The sequence below is a fragment of the Diceros bicornis genome, chromosome 12 (assembly GCF_020826845.1).
Source record: "Diceros bicornis minor isolate mBicDic1 chromosome 12, mDicBic1.mat.cur, whole genome shotgun sequence".
NCBI lineage: Eukaryota > Metazoa > Chordata > Mammalia > Perissodactyla > Rhinocerotidae > Diceros > Diceros bicornis.
This window is the reverse complement of record NC_080751.1, coordinates 45771497-45797574: the sequence shown is the minus strand read 5'-3', so window position 1 is coordinate 45797574 and position 26078 is coordinate 45771497. Positions and strand designations below refer to the sequence as shown.

General features: G+C 35.9%; 1 protein-coding gene across 2 annotated transcripts in view; it reads right to left on the bottom strand.

The window, feature by feature from the left end:
- Positions 1-1831: 1831 nt before the first annotated feature.
- The window catches only part of HNRNPLL (heterogeneous nuclear ribonucleoprotein L like), a 42850-nt gene continuing 18603 nt past the window's right edge, over positions 1832-26078 (bottom strand). The window contains exons 5-13 of one of the 2 annotated variants that reach the window (XM_058551401.1): positions 25941-26037; positions 25782-25854; positions 21507-21578; positions 15967-16184; positions 6700-6821; positions 5987-6188; positions 5246-5303; positions 5065-5163; positions 1832-2900 (exon numbers count right to left, since the gene is read on the bottom strand). In XM_058551401.1, coding sequence (XP_058407384.1) covers positions 2845-2900; positions 5065-5163; positions 5246-5303; positions 5987-6188; positions 6700-6821; positions 15967-16184; positions 21507-21578; positions 25782-25854; positions 25941-26037 — 997 coding nt within the window. In that variant the 3' untranslated portion in view covers positions 1832-2844. Of the gene's footprint in view, positions 2901-5064; positions 5164-5245; positions 5304-5986; positions 6189-6699; positions 6822-15966; positions 16185-21506; positions 21579-25781; positions 25855-25940; positions 26043-26078 lie in introns of both variants that reach the window. The other variant, XM_058551400.1, reaches the window with a different exon arrangement.

Here is a 26078-nt window from a genome sequence, read left to right as displayed (position 1 = left end):
AGACAGCACAGGGAAGAATGTTGTTAAGGCTAAGGAAAGAGGGAGTGTTTCCAAAGCAAACTGTATTAACGGCGATGAGGCCCAAGTAAACTGTCAAAGGCATTACTGACAGCAACAGTATAGGGCTGACACACCAGTGCAAGATCAGCAAGGCGCAACTTACCAACGAGTTTATGCCTGAAGAATTTACTTGTCATTTTGGTGGAGAGAGAGCATTAAGACAAAGTTCATATCTAAAAGTAAATACCGCTTAACGCAAATATAAATTAAATAAGCCCTGTCACCATCCACAGATTTGTTTCCTAAAATCTTAGGCACAAAATAATCTATAACACTGACATCCTTATTAGTTTTCAGAGAAGGGGAAGGGAAGGAGACAACTATTACATATACTCACAAGTTACCATTTAAAATTAAGACACTCCAGGGGCTGGCCCGGTGGCGCAGCGGTTAAGAGCGCCCACTCAGCTGCAGCAGCCCAGGGTTTGCAGGTTCGGATCCCGGGCGTGCACCAATGAACCACTTGCTAAGCCATGCTGTGGCGGCGTCCCATATAAAGTAGAGGAGGATGGGCACAGATGTTAGGCCAGGGCCAATCTTCCTCAAGAAAAAAGGGGAGGATTGGCATCGGATGTTAGCTCAGGGCTAGTGCTCCTCACCAAAAAAATAAAAAATAAAATTAAGACACTCCAATTCCACAACAAATGTAGAAAGGTATTTATAGGGGAGGGAAAAAAAAGCTTTGTTTATTGTAAAGTTAGGTAAACTTAGGTATTAAATGGGCAATGAATGAGGAACATACACAGCCTAGTATCATACATTTACAGTTCATATACAAGTTAGCCTTGGCTTCACTTACTGGGTTCCATGATAAAGGTCTAAAATGCTTCTAGATTGAATTTAAATTTTTCTAGATATTTTTTCTTTTTTTGGTAAGGGAGATTAGCCCTGGGCTAACATCCATGCCCATCTTCCTCTACTTTATATGTGGGACGCCTGCCACAGCATGGCTCGATAAGTGGTGCATAGGTCTGTGCCCGGAATCCGAACCTGCAAACCCCAGGCCGCCGAAGCGGAGTGTGTGAACTTAATCACTACACCACAAGGCCAGCCCCTAAATTTTTCTAGATCGTTAAAGGGCTAAAGGGACATTGGTCTACTGCTGTCAAAATTCAAGGGGAGGGCCGGCCCCATGGCTTAGCAGTTAAGTGCGTGCGCTCCGCTACTGGCGGCCCGGGTTCGGATCCCGGGTGCGTACCAATGCACCGCTTCTCCGGCCATGCTGAGGCCGCATCCCACATACAGCAACTAGAAGGATGTGCAGCTATGACATATAACTATCTACTCGGGCTTTGGGGGAAAAAATAAATTAATTAAAAGGTTTATTAAAAAAAAAAATTTCAAGGGGAAATAAATGTTAACACATGTTTAGTTTCCATTTAAACTTTCTATTCAGCAGCTCTTAAATTTTTTTAACCCCTGCATTTCTAAAAGGATTAAGGCCAACTGCCTTTTTTACATTAAAATTCAAAATAAAGCTTTTACAAAAGATCTAAATGGAATTGCTATATGCAAATTCATTTAAAAGTCTCAAGATCACAAAACTGCTATTGCCAGCTAAAGACTTCACAGTTATTCTAAGTAGATAAAACATATTCTCCCTTCTTTTAAAGATGAAAATAAAATAGCTGTATCAGTTTTCTACTATAAAAAAAAGCTGTGAACTTGATAACAAGTGTGCTGTAGTCTCTTAATACCATGTTTAATCCTGGTATCTTACTTGCCTATGTATATGATATATTTTCCAAAAAAAAGAAAAAAACAGATCCAATGAGAGAAAGAATGTTTAATAAATGGTGTCGAAACAAATAGCTATCTGTTTTGAATAAAAATAAAATTAGATCCTTATACCTTGCACCATATAGAAAAATACATATATTACTGATGGATTCAAGAGTAAAAAATAAAAATGCAAGTACCAAAAATTCTACATACAATTTTAGGGGGTTTACAGACTCCCTAAAGCCCATCCATGGATCTCAGATTATCTGGAAGAGGAAGTGTTAATCATAACTTCTATTAAAATCTCAATGCCAAATATCAGACATGTTTTCAAGATCAAGTCACATGCAACAAATGAAGATGAATACATTAACTCATTGTTATAACTTTATAAAATCTCCAAACTGGAACTAGAAACAGAGGTATGTCAATACAAATGGACAATGACTTAAAAAAAAAAAACACCAATTTAAATAAGTTTGAGTGCATACTGTACAAGTGTATCTATATGTCTGTTAGCCTTTCAGAAATATAAAATCAGCTAAATCTGCAATACTTAAAATTTATTATGTGCAATGTTATTCTCAAACTTGATTAAAATACTTAATAAATACAAGTTATGTTTAATATGAATAACTGCAACATATTTAAAGATCTAAACATATAACAGGAATTCTATTAATAGTAAAATGCAATACTTTCACCTGCATTCAATCTCATACACAATGGAAAAATACTTGCAGATAATTAGCATTAAGAATGCAAATATATTTTCACTGTGGAAGAAAAATAATAATAAGATTAGAAATCATATATTTGCGTAATCTACAAGGAAGCTGTAGATAGTCTACATTATGATATTCTATTTTAAAATGAAAACAATTCAATATTTAATTTTACAACAAATTTACTCAAGGCAAAATATTTATTTATTACAGAACAGGATCCTAAATCAAAGTATGCAAGGCAACATTAGATCAACCATTTTAGATTTTTTTTAATGAAGTGTAGCTTTAAAACTGTAATAAAGGTGAACATAAATTCTAACATGCTCTTCTCGTCTTATAAATGGGATGATGTAGAAAAGCAAAGCTTCAATGTGTAGGGATTGGAACCATCTGTAAAAAATTTAAAAACAAAGTTAACAGTTCACTTCATGAAACTCTCAAGATCACTTTGAATTAGCAGACTAAATTATTTCACCTTTTTATAGTATTAGAAGCAGACACATAAGGAAGGAAAATTTCTATGTAAGGTAAGGGAAAGATTACTTTTGTTCATATCTACTAGCAGGTTAGCTCCAGGGAGGTCACCACTACATTCCTACTATTCTAAATATTATCTGACACATAGAAGGCACTCAATATTTTTTTAGTGAATTAATTAATCATTACAAATGAACAGTATCAGGATTACACCTATGTCCATCAGCAATGCTCACTTCGCAGAAAATATTACCAATGGTAATTCCTCTATAGAAGCCAATTCAAATACAGTTTGGGAAGTGAGACAAGACTGGAATGTACAGGAAGATATCAATGAGCTGAAAAAGTTCCAGGAGATCTAGTACTAAATAAATAGGATAATAAATAAGACACATAAATTCTAAAATTACACAATAAAACATTGGGTATAATCCAGGGCCGGCCCAGTGGCATAGCAGTTAAGTTCACGCGGTCGGCTTGGGCGGCCCAGGGTTCGCAGGTTCAGATCCCAGGCTCGGACCTACGCACCACTTATCAAGCCATGCTTGTGGTGGCGTCCCATATCAAGTAGAGGAAGATGGGCACAGATGTTAGCCCAGGGCCAATCTTCCTCAGCAAAAAGAGGGCGATTGGCAACGGATGTTAGCTCAGGGCTAATCTTACTCAAAAAAAAAAAGAAAAAATTGGGTATAATCCACAAAAATACTTCTGTTTTATACATTTTTCTTTAACTTTTCAGACCAAGCAGAGATAATTCTTCATCAATTAATTATGCAAAGAAACAATTTTGGTATCTTAATGTACTAGAATTTTAGTATTAAAAGCTATAGCTCCTCAAGGAAAAATAATTCCTATATAGGAAAAAGGATATACGTCAACAAGTATTTGCAAGACACTGCAGAGGATAAAAAGAGAAATAACTGTGCCTGTCTCCAAGTGCAATCTAGCAACATTTACCAAAATATAAACTTTTATGCCCTCCACTACTAGGAAATTGCCCTACAAACACAAAAAGTGCAACTATAAGGATGTTTATTACAGTAATAGAAAAAATAATTGGAAACAACCAGTGTTCATCAATGGGGAAATGGGTAAATCAAATAAACTGTGGTACATCTCTACTATGAATAGCTACTCTACAAGTGCTTTAAAAAAAAAAAAAAATGTACTTTGCATGTGCTGATATAGAAATAGCTCCAACATATATACGTGAAAACAGCCAGGCACAGGATAGTACAGATAGAAGAACCATTTAAGTTCTAAAAATGTAGATATATGTACACTGGAGAGGAAGAATAAGAGGAGACAAAAAGGTTAGAATTTGTAAAAGGCTTTAACTTGCATTTTGTACCTTTATGTACTGAGTTTTTTAACCATACATATGCATTGCTTTCTTCTAAAAAGATAAATAGGGATTATGGAAGCCAGTCTTCAAGATGGCCCCAATGATCCCTACCCTCCTGGTATTCATAGCCCTGTATGGTTCCCTCCCGAACCATACTATGGTTGGTCTGTATGACCACAAGAATACAGCATAAGTGATGATGGCACTTCCAATACTAGATTATAAAAGACATCGAGGTTTCTGCTTTGGTCTTTTGCTCTCATCTCTCTTGGATCCCTCACTCTGAAGGAAGCCAGCTACCATGAAATGGCCAATGTAGCTTGACTGGGCCTGCAAACAACCATATGAGTGAGCTTGGAAGTGGATTTTCCAGACCCTAGTCAAGACTGCAGACCCAGACAACAGCTTGATTGCAACCTCATCAGAGACCCTGAGCCAGAACTACCCAGCTAAACTGTACACAGTTACTGACCCTCAGAAAAATTACTAACCCTCAGAAACAGTAAGACAATAAACATTTGCTGTTTTAAGCTGCTAAACATTGTGATAATCTTTTACACAGCAACAGGTAACTAATACAAGGATTATGTGGGTTATGGGATTTATATGCCTTTTTTCCTTCATACTTCCCTGCATTAAAAAAACAAAAAACTAATAAATGTTATTTTAAATTTTTTTTCAATGTTTCTGATAGTAACTCCCATTGAATAATTATAACATAATTTTACTTACTTGGAACTCTTATCTGGTAGTGATTAAGTGCTGTAAGGGCTTCTACTGCATCAGTTTTGCATTCCCATTCTAATAGCCCAGAAAGTGTTTTGGCAGAAGCTAAAACAAAACAAAGAAACACAAATCCAGTTATTTGCTTGTCATTAACCAGAAAACTTAAAAAGAAGGAATGTGCACTTACGTTTTGCATCAAACACTTTATATTTGATGAATGTAAGAACTTCATGGTCATTACACAACTGTCAAAGAAATATAAAACTCTGTTAAAAATATGCCCAAAATAATATTCCTACCTTTTTTTTTTTAAGAAAGTAATTTTATGGCAGCATTTTAGTTTTGAGTCTGACATGAAATGAATGAATTAAAACAAATGTTTTTAGATTAATACACTGAACGAGAAAATCAATTAAAAATAGTGATACTCTATAAATTATGTAAATAATATGCTGTTTGACAATAAAACCACAGATTTGTAACTGAAATACATATTCTCAGAGTTGACCAGGATTTATCTAGTACCTAAGGTAGGCAGTAGAGTTCCAGAAAATCAATTCTTTTCTGAAGCATTTCCTACAGGTAGGGAAAAAGTCAGGGATATATAAAATTTTGTTATGGGTGAGATTTAAGGACATGGTAAAAGAACTTTCCGAATGCAGGAGTAAGGGTATTTCATTCTAATTCCAACTCTCAAAAAGATTGAGCCACAAACAACAAAAGACCAATAAAAATTGGACGCCAGAAAAGTATAATGGTCAAAGAATGAACTACATAAAGTATCAAATAAATAACAGAATACTAACAATATCAAAAGCAGAAGACAAACAGAGCAAGACTTTAAAAATGAGGCTAACTGGAATATTGAAATAGGAATAGGAATTTTTGAAATAGGAATATTCTACGCAATTTGTATTTTAGTGCCTACCTTCGTGAAAGTCTCTTCTGTCACACACAGTGGAACATTATAATAATGCAGCACACATGAGGGTGGCTGAATTATATTCTTAGATGCTTGGCCAGCACTTGTAAAGCGATTATTTTTGCTCATTGCAAAATCCTTGTAGCTACTTGTACCATCTTCCAGCTCAAATATTTGACTTGGAACAACTGAATGTTGTTTAGACACACTAAAGATTGGAAAGGAAAAAGGTACAGAACATACCTTGTTAGATAAAAAGCAGCAAGTAGGCAGTCTCAAATTGTTAACATATATGCTTGCATCAATATTAACAAAAAACACATATGTAGCTATTTACATACGGCTTAAATAGTTAATATTTTGAACATTTATTTAAATATTTAAATTTACTTTGAGTTATAATCAATCACTCTTATAGGTTAGACATCAATTAGAAAGAAAAATCTGTTGAATATATTCTCATATTAGAAAACATTAACATAAAAACTTGCCCATTTTAACATGCTGTTTTATCATCATAAAAACTAAAAACTAGGTATAAGTAAGAAAAATCTGAATTACATGACCCTAATACTTTGTCTAAAATGACAACACCATAGCTGCTAGTTTCAGATGTGCCCTTAGTTAAATTAAAATATTCTGAGATTGAAATTAATGTCTCTAATAAAAAAGATAAAGATTTTTTAATATTTTTTAAATTTATCACTTAAGATAATTACCAAACATTAAGTCTTTTCCCAAATAACTTGACATTGTTAAGGTGTGTGACAGCTCTTTCTACAGCATACTCATCACCCATTTCTACCAGTGCTGTACCAGGAATGGTCTTCATAAATTTTACCTGTAAATATAAAATCCCCAAAAGGCAACCATTTAGTTCCCTTTTACAGTAACAGGATTTCTAAAAGATAATATGATTTAAGTGGTTGATGTCAAATATAGAAGATTGCCTAGAATCTTAACTTTATTCTGCTGTGCTATTAGATACTCTTAACTCTTACCAAAATTCCATAAAGTTAAAGAGGAAGACTATAATTCTACTGTACAGCACATTGAACAGAGCACAGGCTTACCCTGGCTGTTATTTATTAATTGTGTGATTTGGGGCAATTTACTTCACTTCTCTGAGCCACAGACTTCCCAATAAAATGGAGATAATGTGGGCTAGCCCCGTGGCTTAGCGGTTAAGTGCGCGCACTCCGCTACTGGCGGTCCGGGTTTGGATCCCGGGCGCGCACCGACGCACCGCTTCTCCGGCCATGCTGAGGCCACGGCCCACATACAGCAACTAGCAGAACATGCAACTATGACATACAACTATCTACTAGGGCTTTGGGGAAAAAAAAAAAAAAGGAGGAGGATTGGCAATAGATGTTAGCTCAGAGGCGGTCTTCCTCAGCAAAAAGAGGAGGATTAGCACGGATGTTAGCTCAGCGCTGATCTTCCTCACAAAAAAAATTAAATAAATAAATAAATAAATAAACAAAATGGAGATAATGATAACATCTGGCAGGACTCATCAATATTTATTCATTCAACAAATATTTACTGAATGCCTAATATATTTTGATAAGCACTGTGCTAGGTAACGGGGATTTAATGGTGAACATAATAGACATGGTCTTCCTGAAGCTTATATTCTAGTAGGTAGGTGAGAAATTTAAAAGTAAATAATAATTACCAACTATTCAGAGTGCTGTTAAAGCAATAAACAAGAAGCTACATAAGAAATAATACAAGATGGCCTTGAGATAGCATTGCCAGTTGGAAGCCTTGTGCAAGGCAGGGGCAGTTTAAAAAATAGTCAATATTTCACAACTTGTCATGCTATATATCTTGGGCAGAAGCCATACTTATCCCCTTTTATTACTCCAATTTTAGTATACAATGCTCTAAGGGTTAGATAGGATAAAGTATGATAATCATTCGGCATAGTGCCTACCCCTTGAAAAGTCCCTAAATAGCTATTAAGTACCACTAACATTCATGACACCTTGAACATACTTCCTTCTTATCTGTTAACCTTTAAGGGATATTTGGAATGTATTTACACAACCAGTGCAACATAGCGTTTATATCCATCACTGCAACTATCAACTTTAATGGGCTATCCTAGCAGTTTTATACTATATGTGTATTGAACAAAACTCAGTTGTAGCAGAACTTTTCAGCTTGATTTGAAATCAACTGTCTTCTTGTGGGCAAAATTTCTCTCCCTTGATTTAATGCAATAGCATCCTACAAATCTAACAGTGACCAAATATGTTAAATATATAGTTCTTCTACTGGTAAATATCCAAGTTGGAAAAAAATTAACTATATGTTGGTCCTTGAAGGATTATGATGACATGAATAATGTATCATAAGGTATCATTTAAAATGTTTGAGAGAGAGTGACGTCAGCATCATGGCGGAGTGAGCTTTCCCGTGAATTCTTCCCCCACAAAATACAACAAAAGTAACAGCCACAGACCAACAACGGAATCCCAGACAGTCAAAAGCTGGAGCGGAGGGATCCACACTGCCGCACATCTGAGAGCGGAACGTGCTGGGCCCCCGGAGGAAGTGGGGAGAGGTAAGGAGAACTCCGCTCCCTCCCCATCAGATCAGCGATCCGGTCCGCGCGGCTCCCAGAGAGGGGGGAGGGGCGGCCCTCGGCGGGAAACTGTAGCTCTTCGGGCGCTCTCAGCCAGTGGGAAACTCCCGCACAGAGGGCTCAGAGGAGCCACAGGGCTACCATCAACATCTGAGCAACCCAGAGAGCGGATAAAGAGGGGCAAACGAGAAGCCTCCCACGTCAGGGACCCAGAGGGCAAAAGAGAGAGCTCCCCCCTCCCCGCAACCCGGAGTCTGCAGCTCGACCAGATCTAGCGGTCCGAGGCAGACCTGAATAAACTGGACTGGACCCGTGGATCGCAGTGGGGAAAAGAAACAAAACAAAACTGCGGATCGCAGCAGAAAAACTGGGGCAGAGTGCAGGGGGCTTAGACTACACAGCCCTTTACCACCACACAGTGGCGGCAGGTGGAAATTGCAACCAGAGACTTCCAGGATGAGGAAAATCAAAACCAACACAGGAACCACAATGCAAAAATATATGAAATCACCAGACCAGAAACAAAATGACAAGCACCCAGAAATCAACCCCGAAGACACAGAAATCCATAAACTAAATGACAGAGATTTCAAAATAGCTATCATAAAAACACTCAACGAAATACGAGACAACACAGACAAACAATTAAATGAGATTAGGAGTTTCTTCACAAAAGAGATTGAAATCATAAAGAAAAACCTATCAGGGCTAATGGAGATGAAGAACACAATGGAGGAGATAAAGGAGAATCTGGAATCTTTAAAGAACAGAGCTGACAATATGGAGGAAAGAATTAGTACTTTAGAGGATAGGAATACAGATATACTCCAGATGGAAGAAGAGAGAGAACTAAGACTGAAAAGAAATGAAGAAAGACTCCGAGAAATATCGGACTCTATTAGAAAATGTAACATAAGAATTATAGGTATTCCTGAGGGAGAGGAGAGGGAAAGAGGAACAGAGAGCCTATTCAAGGAAATAATAGCTGAAAATTTCCCAAATCTGGGGAAGGAGCAGGAAATACCAGTAAGCGAAGCCAACAGGACTCCTATATATATTAACAGACAAAGGCCTTCACCACGACACCTAGTGGTAAGGCTAGCCAGGGTCAACGACAAAGAAACAATATTAAGGGCAGCTAGACAAAAACAAAAAATAATGTACAAAGGAACTCCCATCAGGCTCTCAGCGGATTTCTCAACAGAAACTTTTCAGGCTAGAAGAGACTGGAATGATATATTCAAAATACTAAAAGACAAAAACTTTCAGCCAAGAATACTCTATCCAGCAAAAATATCCTTCAAATATGATGGAGAAATAGTAACTCTCCCAGATAAACAAAAGCTAAGGGAGTTCATGGCCACGAGACCGCCACTACAAGAAATACTCAAGAAGGCCCTCAGGCCTGAAAACAAGAAGAGAAAGGGAACACAAAGCTTGGAGTAAGGAGAAAAGTAGGTAGACAAAATCAGAGAAATAGTAGATCTTTACCGGAATAGGTTAGCAACCACTTAAATACTAAACTCAAAGATCAAAGGAAGAAATTCACCAAAAATAAATTTAACCTCATCACTGTAAACACACAGCCACAACACAAGATAGAATAAGGTATAACAAGAGCAACTTAGAAGGGGAAGAGGAAAGTGACTGAATTGACTTAGTATAAGGAAATAGGAGGCTATCAGATAATGGACTATCTCATACAGAAGATTTTTCGCCCAAACCTCAAGGTAACCACTAAACAAATAATCAAATTAAAACCACATATGATAAACAAAGAGAAAACTAGAAGAATCATAAGACAGAACAACCAAACTGAATTGGCAGTCCAAAACAAATGGGACAAGAAACAAAGGAAATGCAAAAGAACCAGAAAATAAGTGACAAAACAGCAACATTCAACCCTCATATTTCAATAATTACCCTAAATGTAAATGGATTGAACTCTCCAATCAAAAGATACAGAGTGGCAGGATGGATTAAAAAGCAAGACCCAACAATATGCTGCCTTCAGGAAACACATCTTAGCACTAAAGACAAGCACAGGCTCAGAGTGAAAGGATGGAAGACAATACTCCAAGCTAATGGCAAACAAAAGAAAGCAGGTGTTGCCATACTCATATCAGACAAAGCAGACTTCAAGATAAAACAGGTTAAGAAAGACAAAGAAGGGAAATATATAATGATAAAAGGGACACTCCATCAAGAAGACATATCACTTATAAATATATATGCACCCAACATAGGAGCACCAATGTACATAAAACAACTATTAACAAACCTAAAAGGAGAAATCAACAACAACACAATAATAGTAGGGGATCTTAACACCCCACTTACAGCAATGGATAGATCATCCAGACAAAAAGTTAATAAAGAAATATTAGACTTAAATGAAAAACTGGACGAGATGGACCTAGTAGACATATACAGAGCACTCCACCCAAAAACAGCTGACTACACATTCTTCTCAAGCGCGCATGGAACATTCTCTAGGATAGACCATATGTTGGGAAACAAAGCAAGCCTCAATAAATTTAAGAAGATTGAAATCATAACAAGCATCTTTTCAGACCATAAGGCCATGAAACTGGAAATGAACCAGGAAAAAAAAACTGGGAAAGTGACAAAAATGTGGAGATTAAACAACATGCTACTGAACAACCAATGGATCATTGATGAAATTAAAGGAGAAATCAAAAACTATCTGGAAACAAACGAAAATGATAACATGCCATATCAAACCATATGGGACGCAGCAAAAGCGGTCCTGAGAGGGAAACTCATAGCGATACAAGCCCACCTTAACAAACAAGAAAAAGCCCTAATAGGCAACCTTAAATTACACCTAACAGAACTAGAAAAAGAAGAACAAACAAAGCCCAAAGCCAGCAGAAGGAGAGAAATAATAAAAATCAGAGCAGAAATAAATGATATTGAGACCAAAAAAACAGTAGAAAGGATTAATGAAACAAAGAGTTGGTTCTTCGAGCAGATAAACAAAATAGACAAACCCCTAGCCAGGCTAACTAAGAAAAAAAGAGAAAAGGCTCAAGTAAATAAAATTAGAAATGAAAGAGGAGAAATTACAACGGATACCATGGAAATACAGAGGATTATAAGAGAATACTATGAGAAATTATATGCCAACAAATTGGACAATCTAGAAGAAATGGATAAATTCTTAGACTTATACAACCTCCCAAAATTGAACCAAGAAGAAATGGAGAATCTGAATAGACCAATCACAAGTAAAGAGATTGAAATAGTAATCAAAAACCTCCCAAAAAATAAAAGTCCAGGACCAGATGGCTTCTCCAGTGAATTTTACCAAACATTCAAAGAAGATTTAATACCCATCCTCCTCAAACTATTCCAAAAAATAGAGGAAGATGGAACACTTCCTGAATCATTCTATGAGGCCAACATCACCCTGATACCGAAACCAGACAAAGACAATACAAAGAAAGAAAATTACAGGCCAATATCGCTGATGAACATTGATGCAAAAATCCTCAACAAAATATTGGCAAACCGAATACAACAATTTATTAAAAAGATCATACACCATGATCAAGTGGGATTTATACCAGAGACGCAGGGATGGTTCAACATCTGCAAATCAATCAACGTGATACATCACATCAACAAAACAAAGAATAAAAACCACATGATCATCTCAATAGACGCAGAGAAGGCATTTGACAAGATACAACATCCATTTATGATAAAAACTCTCAATAAAATGGGAATAGAAGGAAAGTACCTCAACATAATAAAGGCCATATATGACAAACCCACAGCTAACATCATACTCAACGGGGAAAGACTGAAAGCCATTCCTCTGAGAACAGGAACGAGGCAGGGCTGCCCACTCTCACCACTCCTGTTCAACATAGTACTGGAGGTTTTGGCCAGAGCAATTAGGCAAGAAAAAGGAATAAAAGGAATCCAAATAGGTAACGAAGAAGTGAAACTCTCACTATTTGCAGATGACATGATTGTATATATAGAAAACCCTAAAGAATCTGTTGGAAAACTGTTAGAAACAATCAACAACTACAGCAAAGTTGCAGGGTACAAAATCAATCTACAAAAATCAGTTGCATTTCTATACGCTAATAATGAACTAACAGAAAGAGAGCTCAAAAAGATAATACCATTTACAATTGCATCAAAAAGAATTAAATACCTAGGAATAAATCTTACCAAGGAGGTGAAGGACCTATACAATGAGAACTACAAGACATTATTGAGGGAAATCTACGATGACATAAAGAAATGGAAAGATATCCCATGCACGTGGGTTGGAAGAATAAACATAGTTAAAATGTCTATATTACCTAAAGCAATCTACAGATTCAATGCAATCCCAATCAGAATCCCAATGACATTCTTCACAGAAATAGAAAAAAGAATACTAAAATTTATATGGGGCAACAAAAGACCCCGAATAGCTAAAGAAATCCTAAAGAAAAAGAACAAAGCAGGAGGCATCACAATTCCTGACTTCAAAACATACTACAAAGCAATAGTAATCAAAACAGCATGGTACTGGTACAAAAACAGACACACAGATCAATGGAACAGAATTGAAAGCCCAGAAATAAAACCACACATATACGGACAGCTAATTTTCGACAAAGGTGCTAAGGACATGCAATGGAGAAAGGAAAGTCTCTTCAATAAATGGTGTTGGGAAAACTGGACAGCCACATGCAAAAGAATGAAAGTGGACCATGTGCTATCGCCATTCACAAAAATTAACTCAAAATGGATCAAAGACCTGAAGGTGAGACCTGAAACTATAAAACTCATAGAAGAAAATATAGGCAACACACTATTTGACATTGGGTTTAAAGGAATCTTTTCGGATGACATGCCTACCCAGACTAGGGAAACTAAAGAAAAAATAAACAAGTGGGACTTTATCAGACTAAAGAGCTTTTGTAAGACAAATGAAATCAGAATCAAGATGAACAAACAACCAACCAGCTGGGAGAGAATATTTGCAAAACATACATCTGACAAGGGGTTGATCTCCATAATATATAAAGAACTCACACAATTGAACAACAAAAAAACAAACAACCCGATCAAAAAATGGGCAGAGGAAATGAACAGACACTTCTCCAAGGAAGATATACAGATGGCCAATAGGCACATGAAAAGATGCTCAACATCACTAATCATCAGGGAAATGCAAATCAAAACAACACTAAGATACCACCTCACGCCCGTTAGAATGGCTATAATCACCAAGACAAAAAACAACAAATGTTGGAGAGGATGTGGAGAAACAGGAACCCTCATACACAGCTGGTGGGAATGCAAATTGGTGCAGCCTCTATGGAAAACGGTATGGAGATTCCTCAAAGAATTAAAAATAGAGATGCCCTATGATCCAGCCATCCCACTGCTGGGAATCTATCCAACGCACCTGAAATCAACAATCCAAAGAGGCTTATGCACCCCTATGTTCATTGCAGCATTATTCACCATAGCCAAGAAGTGGAAGCAACCTAAGTGTCCCTCGACTGACGATTGGATTAAGAAAATGTGGTATATATATACAATGGAATACTACTCAGCCATAAAAAGACAAAATCGTCCCATTTGCAACAACATGGATGGGCCTGGAGCGTATTATGTTAAGTGAAATAAGCCAGAAAGAGAAAGACAAACACTGTATGATCTCACTCATATGTGGAATATAAACCAACACATGGACAGAGAAAACTGGACTGTGGTTACCCGGGAAGTGGGGGTGGGGGGTGGGCACAAGGGGTGAAGGGAGTCATATATGGGGTGATGGACAAACAAAAATGTACAACCCAAAATTTCACAATGTTAGAAACCATTAAAATATCAATAAAAAAAAAAAAATAGTGAAAAAAAAAATGTTTAAAAATTTTTGACATGTGGAGTCAGAGAGACTAGAACGGTTCAAATTACAGAAAACTTAAGTTTTTTTAAACAAAGTAATTTGGGTTTCTAAATCATGAGACAACTGTTTCATATCACAAAAGACAAAGATCTACTAAAGATGTTGATCAAATTGCCTGATTCTGGTTGTTTACAAATGTGAAAAGCACCAACAGAAAAGTAACACCATGTAAAGAAGTTTAAAATATACATTAAATCCATTTAGTTATCAAGTCTGCAGTTCCTAGACCTTAACTAAACACCCAGGTGTCTAAGATAAATGTCTGTGAAAAAATCTGAACTATTTTTCCCAATGTTGCTAAATCTGTCACATGTATACTTAACTAGTTATACAAGCAGATATATCCCATATGTTATCCCCTAGATCAAATGTGGAATTTTCTTTTTTTTAAAAAAATATGTTGAGGAAATTCTTGTTTCAGAGATTTTCTGAGTTGCTTCTTCAGATCAAGGTGGTTTTAGAATTAATGGACTAATAACTAAGAGTACCAACGTTTCAAGCCATGCTCCCCCTCCCACATAATTATGACTCACATGCTTATACTTTTTTATTGTTGTGAAAAGAACACTAAAATCAGTTAAAACAACAGGGAAAAATAACATTAGTACAGTATTGAAACTCAAATTAGCAAGTGCATCAAACAATTGTTAACTTAAGACTACCAAATCTCCAGTTAAATTTTCCACGATTCTTTCAAAAATAGTTTAGCATCTACTTTATGACAGGGATTATTCTAAGTATTCGTGAGGTATCAACAAACAGAAAACATCACAGACCTGGGGAAACCATAGAGTTATCTGGTAAAAAACAAAGTTAGAATTTTAAAGATCTTCAAAATATGTAAAGCTTAACTGTTTTGCTACTTTTTGAGTCTAAGCCTCTGGACAGAGAGTTTTGGACACATTCTATCAAAGTGGGTCAGTTTCAAATACCAATCAAGTTAAAAGCACACTGTTCCTCAGAAAGATACTAGAACTCTAGTATTTGGGAGGCAAGTGTATAAATCTAGAACTCTCCTCAAATTCATGACTTGTGGCCAAGCTCTGAAATACATTTATGTATACCCAGCTCCATGAAAGTCACTGCTCTTTCAAATTTCACAGTTCAACATGTTAAATGCTGGAATCTTGTTGAAATGATAAAATATATATATATAGGCTTTATGCCTATAATACTCTAGCAATTGATTAAACTACAATTTTGGACTTCTATTTATACTAATAAATTATTTAAAAAATATTTTTAGAACCAACAACCCATTCTGATCACTTACCAACAAAAAATAATTTCTGGAGTTCCTACCTAATGGAATTTTAGCTTCTGCGGGTAACTACTCAAAGAACTTGCATGTTCCTAACACAAGGAAAAACATATATTTGCAGCCTTTTCAGATTTCCCTACTAAATATCCCAGCAAAAGAAACTAATATAAAATGAAACTTACCTTTTCAATATTTCCATATAAGCAGAATAGGTTGAAAACTCTCGAACAATTCATTTTTAACTGATGTAACCCACTAACCATTACAACTGAACCAGAGGGATTTCCTCCATGCATGTAAGAGGAAGATGCCTGTGGTAGTGGATAGGCAACAAGCTCCGGTGTGTCTCGAGAGCCCATTCTGTAACGACTTGGTAAAGGCAATAATGGACCATGGGACCCTATAAAAACGATCAAAACAAAAAAAGAAAGAAAACACAACTGTAGCAGATATACTTTGCCACACAAAAAATAAATTCTTAACATTAGCTAGTTTGGTGTATGTCCAAGGAAAACTCAAATGTGTGAATATTCAAATATAACCTGTGGGAATTAATAAAATCTATATTTATTTATAAATCCAATATACACTGACCTGCACACACCTGCATACATCAGGCTTTATATTTTAAAAAAGTAGTAGTTTAATCAGGCCATGGGGGTGGGGAATCAGTGCAAAACTTTGGACCACTGTATATAAATTATACCTCAAATTTAAAAAAAACAACTTCTGCCAACGTCTTTTGGAGGATAATACAATAAAATATACAGTGAAATCTAGGAAACTATCTCTATACGGATATAACAAAAAGAACATCTTTAGTTCCACTGAAAAGCTGTCTCCTTGAATATATTTTACTATAATGTACTTTCAAGTTTAGTATTTTATTCGTCTAATTCTAATTTAGGAAACTAAAACCCTAGATTTAGTTAATATCTCACCTACTCAGAGGTGTCATTATGCAGCAACCTCCATGTTTTGAAACATCAAGAACCCAGAAGAAAATAATGCCCGAGTATCTGAAACCGTTGTCATAGAAACACACAAATCTATCTCATACTGAGAACCCTTATTAAGAATCAACTTGCTAACTTTAGAGTAGTTCTAAACAACTTTAATTTATCTGGTTTTCCCATCCATAACAGATTAGAAGTAACAAGAAAAATAAAGCTAGAGTGAATGGAATAGATTATAATGAGAGAATCTGGAGAAACTGTAATGCTAAAAGCAGGCATAGGGCACATTTACAGCAGCAAAAAAGAGGCGTAAGAACTCAGAAGAAGCAACTAAGATGGAGACACGTAGCTCAGAAATAACTCAGGTGCTCCTGAGTTAGTGATTATAGAAACATACTCTAGGATACATGCAAAAATCCTCCTGATGTGTAAGAAACACAAGTCCTTTCCTTGTTTCTCAACAAGTAAAGCATATGTAATGCTACTGACTTTCATTTTTAAGTAAGACTAAGGGACACTTGTCATCTACTAAGTGAGTTACTAAGAAGTACGATATTTCGTTACCATAGCATGCTTTAAAGCTCATGTGGACTCCAATGCAGTATTCAGTATTTTAAATATAGCTGCCATTCATAACAACACAGCAACACCACCATTGAGCACACTGAGCAAACACAGTGTGAAGTGTTGCAATTTTATGGAGGTATACTTTATCAATGCATCATCATCAGTGTTGCCTTAAATTGGTCATGGTTTTCAACTGCTCTTCTTGCTGGTAATCGTCGTTTATCAAAACAATCAATATAGCTCATGGTGAGTTACTTGTTAGTAACCATATATATTTTGGCCTCTAATTTAGACTGTTATACATAGTGGGGTCAAGTATCACTCATTCTTAAGCAAAAGTACATATACATATTATACTACCCCCTTACTACTACCATTTGCTTATATAGTAATGACACTTCACTATTATCACTAAATTTTCTTTTTCATGAAAAGTACAAAGATGTATAGTAGATAGCCAGTGGCAACTTCCTCTCTGCTCAAATTGGCCAAGGTCCAAAAACTTTGAGGTCCACTGCCATAAGAATAACTGATGTTTGTAATTATGACCTTGAGCCATCACAATTAAATTATATTACCTACACTATTTAAACTGTTAACCTATATTGTTTAAGAAGATAAGAAAAGATATGTCTTTTGATGAACAGACAACCCACCAGCTGGGAGAGAATATTTGCAAAACATACATCTGACAAGGGGTTGATCTCCATAATATATAAAGAACTCACACAACTGAACAACAAAAAAACAAACCACCCGATCAAAAAATGGGCAGAAGAAATGAACAGACACTTCTCCAAAGAAGATACACAGATGGCCAATAGGCACATGAAAAGATGTTCAATATCACTAATCATCAGGGAAATGCAAATCAAAACAACACTAAGATACCACCTCAAGCCCCTTAGAATGGCTATAATCACCAAGACAAAAAACAACAAGTGTTGGAGAGGATGTGGAGAAACAGGAACCCTCATACACAGCTGGTGGGAATGCAAACTGGTGCAGCCTCTATGGAAAACGGTATGGAGATTCCTCAAAGACTTAAAAATAGAGATGCCCTATGACCCAGCCATCCCATTACTGGGAATCTATCCACCGAACCTGAAATTAACAATCCAAAGAGGCTTATGCACCCCTATGTTCATTGCAGCATTATTCACCATAGCCAATAAGTGGAAGCAACCTAAGTGTCCCTCAACTGATGACTGGATTAAGAAAATGTGGTATATATATACAATGGAATACTACTCAGCCATAAAAAAAGACAAAATCGTCCCATTTGCAACAACATGGATGGGCCTGGAACGTATTATGTTAAGTGAAATAAGCCAGAAAGAGAAAGACAAACACTGTATGATCTCACTCATATGTGGAATATAAACCAACACATGGACAGAGAAAACTATACTGTGGTTACCAGGGGCAGTGGGGGTGGGGGTGGGGGGTGGGCACAAGGGGTGAAGGGAGTCATATATATGGTGATGGACAAACAAAAATGCACAACCCAAAATTTCACAACGTTAAAAAGCCATTAAAACATCAATAAAATAAAAAAATAAAATAAAATAAGCTTTCTACACTAAATAGTTCATGCAAAAAGTTTTGGTGCTTAAAAAATTAATGCTTCAAGTATTTAAAAAATTCACTTATGTGGAAAAATGCTACATAAATGGCATTATTAACATTTCAAAGGCATTTCCCATTTTTGATAATTTAAAATCCTTGGTCCAGGGGCCGGCCCGGTGGCGTAGCAGTTAAGTGCACACGGTCCGCTGCTGGCGGCCCAGGTTCGGATCCCGGGCGTGCACCGATGTACCGCTTGTCAGGCCATGCTGTGGCGGCGTCCCATACAAAGTGGAGGAAGATGGGCACAGATGTTAGCTCAGGGCCAGTCTTCCTCAGCAAAAAGGAGGACTGGCATGGATATTAGCTCAGGGCTGATCTTCCTCACACACACACACACAAAAAAAAATCCTTGGTCCAGGAACCATATCCAAAGATGCTAGCAATTAATATATAAACTTTTCTTAGGCTCACAGCAAATAAACCTATACATTCATTTTTGCCACTTTTCAAGTATGAGGGCTTCTACCAGTTCATCTCACAGGGCTGGGCTTCCCAAATTAAAAGATTCAAAGAATTCTGAAAGCAGAGATTTAAACTGTTAATATAAACTAATGAATAAAGTTAATCTAATTAAATAATTAAACCTTCTCTATTCCCTCTTTCTCACATACCATCACAAAGAAAAGCCTCCTGTAATGACACCAAAATGCGAATAAATCTGTTTTGCTGCACTGCTGATCTAAAGAGACAGAGCTATGATTTGCAGGATTTGTAAAAAGGCTCAATATCACTAGCATCCACTCCTAACTTCTTTGCTTTTTCCCCAATTTCCTCATCTTACTTCTCTTCTCTACCTCTTTTTATTCCTCTCTCTCTCTCCTCCTATACCATATTCTACTTACTTCCCTAAGAAAGCAAAACAAATTATCCTCAGAGTTAAATGTTTCAGTGGATATAGCTCAGAATGAACACTCCTACACAACCCTACCACAACCATTCCTTCTCAGGACTCTCCAGAGCATGAATGATCCCTATTTAAGAACTGTCACTCCAAAGAATTTTGCACCTCTCTTTAAGTAAGCTTACAATTTAAAATTTACACACACAAACATGCTATAAATAAATTAGGGCATGAAACTGACAGAGAATTTCCCAATAGGCTTTTAAAAAATAGAAAGTTATTCTAGGGCACATAACATTTTTGTTTACAATTTTTTCAGTAAAATATATTTTATAAAGGAAGGAGAACCTGAAAACTCATTCTGAGAAAACAGTCTGTGTCAACACTACTACAGTAGAGTTCTGTCCTTCATTTATGCTTTCATAGATTTTTCTAGCCCCCTTTTGGCAAAACATTTAACCAAATTTTAGCCTTCAGCTGACTGCATGACACATTTATATACTCCATAGCTACACTACAAACTTGTGATTAGCAATTCTTTTGTAACCTTCCATTGTGCAAAGCACAGTGGGCTCCTAAAAAGTGTTTCCTTACTCCAGGACCAGAACTACCCACAAGACTATATTTAATATTTACTCTGTTAAAGAAAAAACTAAGAAAAATGATCAAAGAACACACTCAATAAAATGACTGGAGTAAGATTTTCATTCTGTACCACACTGACTGTTTTGATTTAACCTAGAGATTGTCTCAATCTCTTCTGCCATATAAACTACCATAGAAACTGGAATACACACACACATACACACACACACACACAAGTAACGAACTCCTGGAGTTCAAAAAAACGAGACTAGGGAATACGCTAAAAAACAGTCAAGAATGGTCATCAAACATGTAGGCAATTTGAAAACATTTCTGACAATATGCAACATTGGGGCTTTTCGATGATAAATCTCAAGAGTACAATATAGCAATTTCTATTTTCTACCACTTCTAATAGCATTGCACTTCAACTTTAAACCACAGAATAGGTAGGGTCAATAACTACTGCTAAAAACCAAAAAACATTTAAAAACACAAAACGTATAACCAGTTACAAGTTATCAACAGTAATTCTTAATATCTACTCACAAAGAGAATAGTCTGATACCCAACTTTTTCCTGGGAAAGATTATTATTCTACGTTTCATAATCTGAACTTATCAACATAGCAGATATTAAAACTGAAATACAAACAAATTTAATCAAAGCAGAAATACCAACTGTAGAGCTAAAAGACTCAAGGATCTAACCAGAAACATGTTTCCTTTTTCAACAAATACCCCATTCTTTCTGCCTTTATTACTCAAAATTCCTCTTTGCTCATAATTGTTAGAATGGAAGAAAATACACTTACTGAGCAATAATACTTCTTTTTGGTCCTCTAACAGACCAGAACCCATTACTAATCAAAATCAAAACAAAACAAAATATAATAAAAAAAAACCGTTTTCAATCCCCAACCAACAGTTCTCATTTATCTCAAGGATTATATGGTATATCAACATCCTAAGAAAACAAAGGGTTTTAGACAACTCCTTGGGAGTACATTATAAGGGACTGATCCCATATAAACCAAGTCAAGTGAGCAGGAAAAATAGAAACAAGATATGTGCCATTCTTCATCAAAAATGCAACAATTCTAATAGTTCGTCTATACAACCTTCCTCTGCCTTGACAAACTTACCATAGCCATCATGTCTAAACGAAGAAGGGTGTTCTCCCAAAATGGCTTGTCTCTGGCGACCCTTTCCTCTATCTGACACAAAAGTAGAAACATGGTTTTAACAATTTTGACCGCAGTACTTAACAGAATTCTCACATGGGAAAACACCCATTCAAAACATCTATTACAATTCATAAAAGAAATATGATTCCTGGTTATCTTTAAACATCCATTCATATCCAATTTAAATACAAACACCAAAAGTTTAAAAAAGTAATTCTATCTAACAAATTCCACTTAACTTGAAAATATCTTTTTGGCAAATGCCAAATACAATCACACTTTCATATTTAAGGAAAGAATGGATACTTTTCGGAAAAATGAATGTACACAATGCTAGTTTGACACTGTACAGAAGTTTTTACCAATACATGTCTTTAAAACAAGCTGTAAGTGCAGTACTTTTGAAAGACAGTACCTGAATCATACTATTAGCTTCAACAGCAACACATTTTCAAAGTGGGCTTCTTTCAAGAAGTTCAGCATAAGCCAACAACAACCTGTATTACATGGTTTCACAATCAGTAAACACAGAGTATTTTGTATGTATATACACATATTTACAAACACCTACTGACTTGAGAGCTGGAAATTTGCACATCACTGGCCCATATCATATCATGGATTGGTCATTGTCTATAGACCTTAACACCAGGCGGGACTATGAGCACCCCCCAAAGTTTAAATATGCCAAGATAAAGCTAACCAAGGGGGCTACATTATTGGATGAGAATACTACAATACTCCTAAAGGAAAATTTTTATTCTAGCTACATTTTCAGGGAAGGCATGCCAATTTTCCCAAATCTAATTTGAGACATCAATAAAAAAATGACATGTAAGTTTCTAAAATAGCACTTCCAATGTTGGTTAGTAAATTTTAGAAATCACTGTATAATACTTATAGCAAGTTTGCTGACCAAATTATAGCATCTAGTAAGATATTTTAATGTATCTTAAGAGTCTAGTCATTCTAATCTTTGAAAATTCAAAGAAAGAGGCTTTCTACAAAATCCTTAGTCACCTAAACAAATGAAGTTTATGGGAGATGAGAAATACTTTAATTTTCACTTCAGTCTAGAAGTATCGTTTTAATGACCTATTCCAAGTTATCATAGCATTGAAAGAAACCTAGGAGGTCATCTAGTTCAACTTTGATTCAGTATATAAATTCTCTTTACATCATCTCTATCAATTAGGACCATCTAGCCTCTGCTCACCCAACACCAGTAACAAGGTACTCGCTACTTTCCCTTACATTTTCAGTTAGTCCTAAATCATGAGAAAATTAATTTTTATACTGTATAGAAATTGGTCTTCTACTCATATTCTATCCCGTTTGGGGCCTCACAGACAGTCTTTCTCCAAAAACCCTTTCAAATGCTTAAAAGCTATTATGATCCTCCCTCCATTTCCCCAAAGTCATTTCTTCTCCAGTCTAAATGTTCACAGTTCCTTCTTTCTGTTACATGGCTTCCAGTATCATCATTTAAGTCTTACTTCTCTTGAATCAATCCAGTCTGCTAATCCATTCTAATGTTCCTCTGCTTAAGCATGACACCAAACACTAAATATAATTCCTTATCTGATCTAGGAATCTTAAACAAAAACTACCATAACGTCTCCATGGTTCATTTTTACTGAAACAGTTAACTGTGTGCTATAAAGGAGAGAGCACTGGATTGGGAATCAGAAGATTCCAGCTTAACCACTAATTCGCTGAATAATCACAGAAATAATCTTCATTCAGAAAATGAAAGCATTAGACGATCTCCAAGGAATCTTTCAGCCAAACATTCTCATTATTAATAATTCTCTTTATTTGAAGCATTCATTACCTAATATAAGGTCACATAAAACAGAAAAAGTGTGCGAAAGAGTCAAACGCTGACTATATCAGTCTAAAAATAGTGGTTTGTAACCTTTCATGGATTCATCTGAAATCTGATGGAAGCTATGAACCTTCTCCCCCAAAACATACACATATACACAAGTTTTGTTTAAGATTTCTGGAGGGATTCTCTGGAGTCCAGACTAAGACTCTTCTGCACTAAAATGTAATTTGGGCTGAAAAGGACTTGTAAAAATTCTTTTTTTTGGTAGACAAAGTTACAATTCAACATCAACTTGAGTGGAAGCTGAAGTCACTACAAAAACAAAAATGTAAACTGCTATAGTCTTGCCAGACAAATATCTATCTGCAAAGAATTAGAAAATAAGACTTCTTTTCCCCTGAAAACATAAACAACTAAAATTCTGTTTTACTTCCTTCAATTATATTTCACTATATAAATACCTACCTTACACATTTCTAAACTTTTCTGACTGTAATTCCTTGTACGAAAAACTAATCTAAGCTAGCTTTGTGTAAACTTTAGACCTTTTAAAAGAATAGATGTAAACACTATTAAAATAAGCTTATCTATAAACATTTTCAGAGACATTAAGAAAAATGTAGGCAAAACTCACTATGTCAAATGAGTAAAAAAAACCTGAGTATTCAATAACTGACTGTAATTTGACAGAAGTAAGAGATTTCTCATCAACCACTGTTCTGTTGTTTGAGTACTAAGGCTTTGTTTTCTAATACTGTATTCAACTGCACCAAGCCTATGCCAAGCAGATTTCTGTGAGTAGTAAAAAATGTGGGGTCCAGCCAAAGCTGCATTACAAGACAAAACTGTTTGCAACCCCATGCATAACGCAAGATGATTTCCTGGGAATTGAGAATTAAAGAGGCCACAGATCCAAAAGTCCTAAATATGTGGACATGCAAAGGATCATCGCATTGTCTTTTATTTTTTCTTTTGGCAAGAGTACGTGCAGTATAGAGTCCCTACTTCCCAAAATAACTTGGATACCATAAAAATTTTTCCTGGTTTATTGACTTTTACATACTCATCTCAGTGAGTTCTTCCAACACATGGTTCAAACACTGATATTGTAGTTGAGATGTAACCAATACTGCAGCCCCCTTGTTTTTACAAGATCCACATTTTAATTTGTATACTATTCCAGAATTGCCACACAGTTAAACAATTTTATCAGTCAAATCTACGCTCATGAAATCCAGCATTTGTAAGTTATAGGTGAAAATGCATCTCAAATGAAATGCTCTTATTTTCAGATTTATCAAGTTTAAATATATTCTACCTTGAACAGACACGTTACTTTCACCTACATTTGAAATGTCAAAATTTCTAGTTACACAAATTAACATGAGTGATAACCTTAAATTGTTACAAAAAGTGACAACTTATAAACAGCCACTTTACAAAAGTCAAACCACATAGAAAATCATCTTTTACATAGAATGCACCTTTTCATTATTATTTTATTCTATTTAATGTCCACGATTGAGGGAAAAAAAAGTAAATTTAAGTGCAGCAAGTGTGCACCTTTCTAATCCTTTTATCTTTAATATCTGTGTGAACTGGTTGAGCATTATCAATTCCCAAGACCTGTAGATAAACTGGCCCTGGTTATTTGCCAATTAACAATTTGAATCTAAGCTGCAAACAGTTACAGTAATGGGCATTAAGATTTACAACATTGTAGATAAAGTCTAGTATCCGTTAGTGTAAAGCTTTAAAAGCTACAACTGAAACCTTAAGGGAAATCAGACCAATATATACATACAACTTGAATAAATGGGCACAGTCTATCATGGTGTTCATCCCATGCAAGTCTGAAGTACTGTTAAGTGTCCTCCTTTAAAAACTTGGGGTGATGGTGCATGCAGTATGCAGTCAAGGTGAATTGCAAGTCTGAGTTTTTCAGAGGGCTTTTTGCTGATGCCGATGTTGTGCATGATGAAGTGTAGAGTCAGCCTGCTGGAGTCCTCTATCCTTCTTAATGCCTTGTCCAGCTTGGGGGAAAAGTCCTTTCCATAGAGAAGCAGTGTGCAAGTCTGCAGTTTGTAAGGAATATTCTGAATCAGTTTCCTCTCCTCCAAAGAGAGAGAGCTGCTTGGAGAAATGCAAGTCCTTGAACTGCGGGCGTGCCTGTATGTGTGGGCTCCTTGTTGAACTAAATATAAATAACTTAGTACATACCAGTAGGGGGCACTACTGTTCAAGGTTATTTTCCAGCATTACATTGCCTTTTGCAACAAAAGCATTCACCAACAAGGTTTTCATTTGAATGAACTAGCTCATCTCAGGAAAAAGGAATCTAATTGCATGTAAAAATTTGTCAGCAAATGTTAAGTACATTCTAAAATGCATAAAATACTTACCTCGTCTTCCCAAATATGGTTTAGTGTAGTCCCAACTGTCATTGTCATTCCTAATAACATTTAGACGAGTTGGCTGTTAAGATTAAAAAGAAAGTAAGTTCAAATTGTATATCCAAAGCATAAATATTTCTTTGGTGAAATGTTGAAAAAAATATTTACCCTTGCATATTCGATTTTTAGTGTGCAACATCCAGCATATATATCTGCTCCATTGAGTGCTGCTTTAGCTTTCTGGGCACAAAGGACTGATTCAAACATAAGCTCTATTAAGGAAATTTGGTTTAAGGCATCCAATAT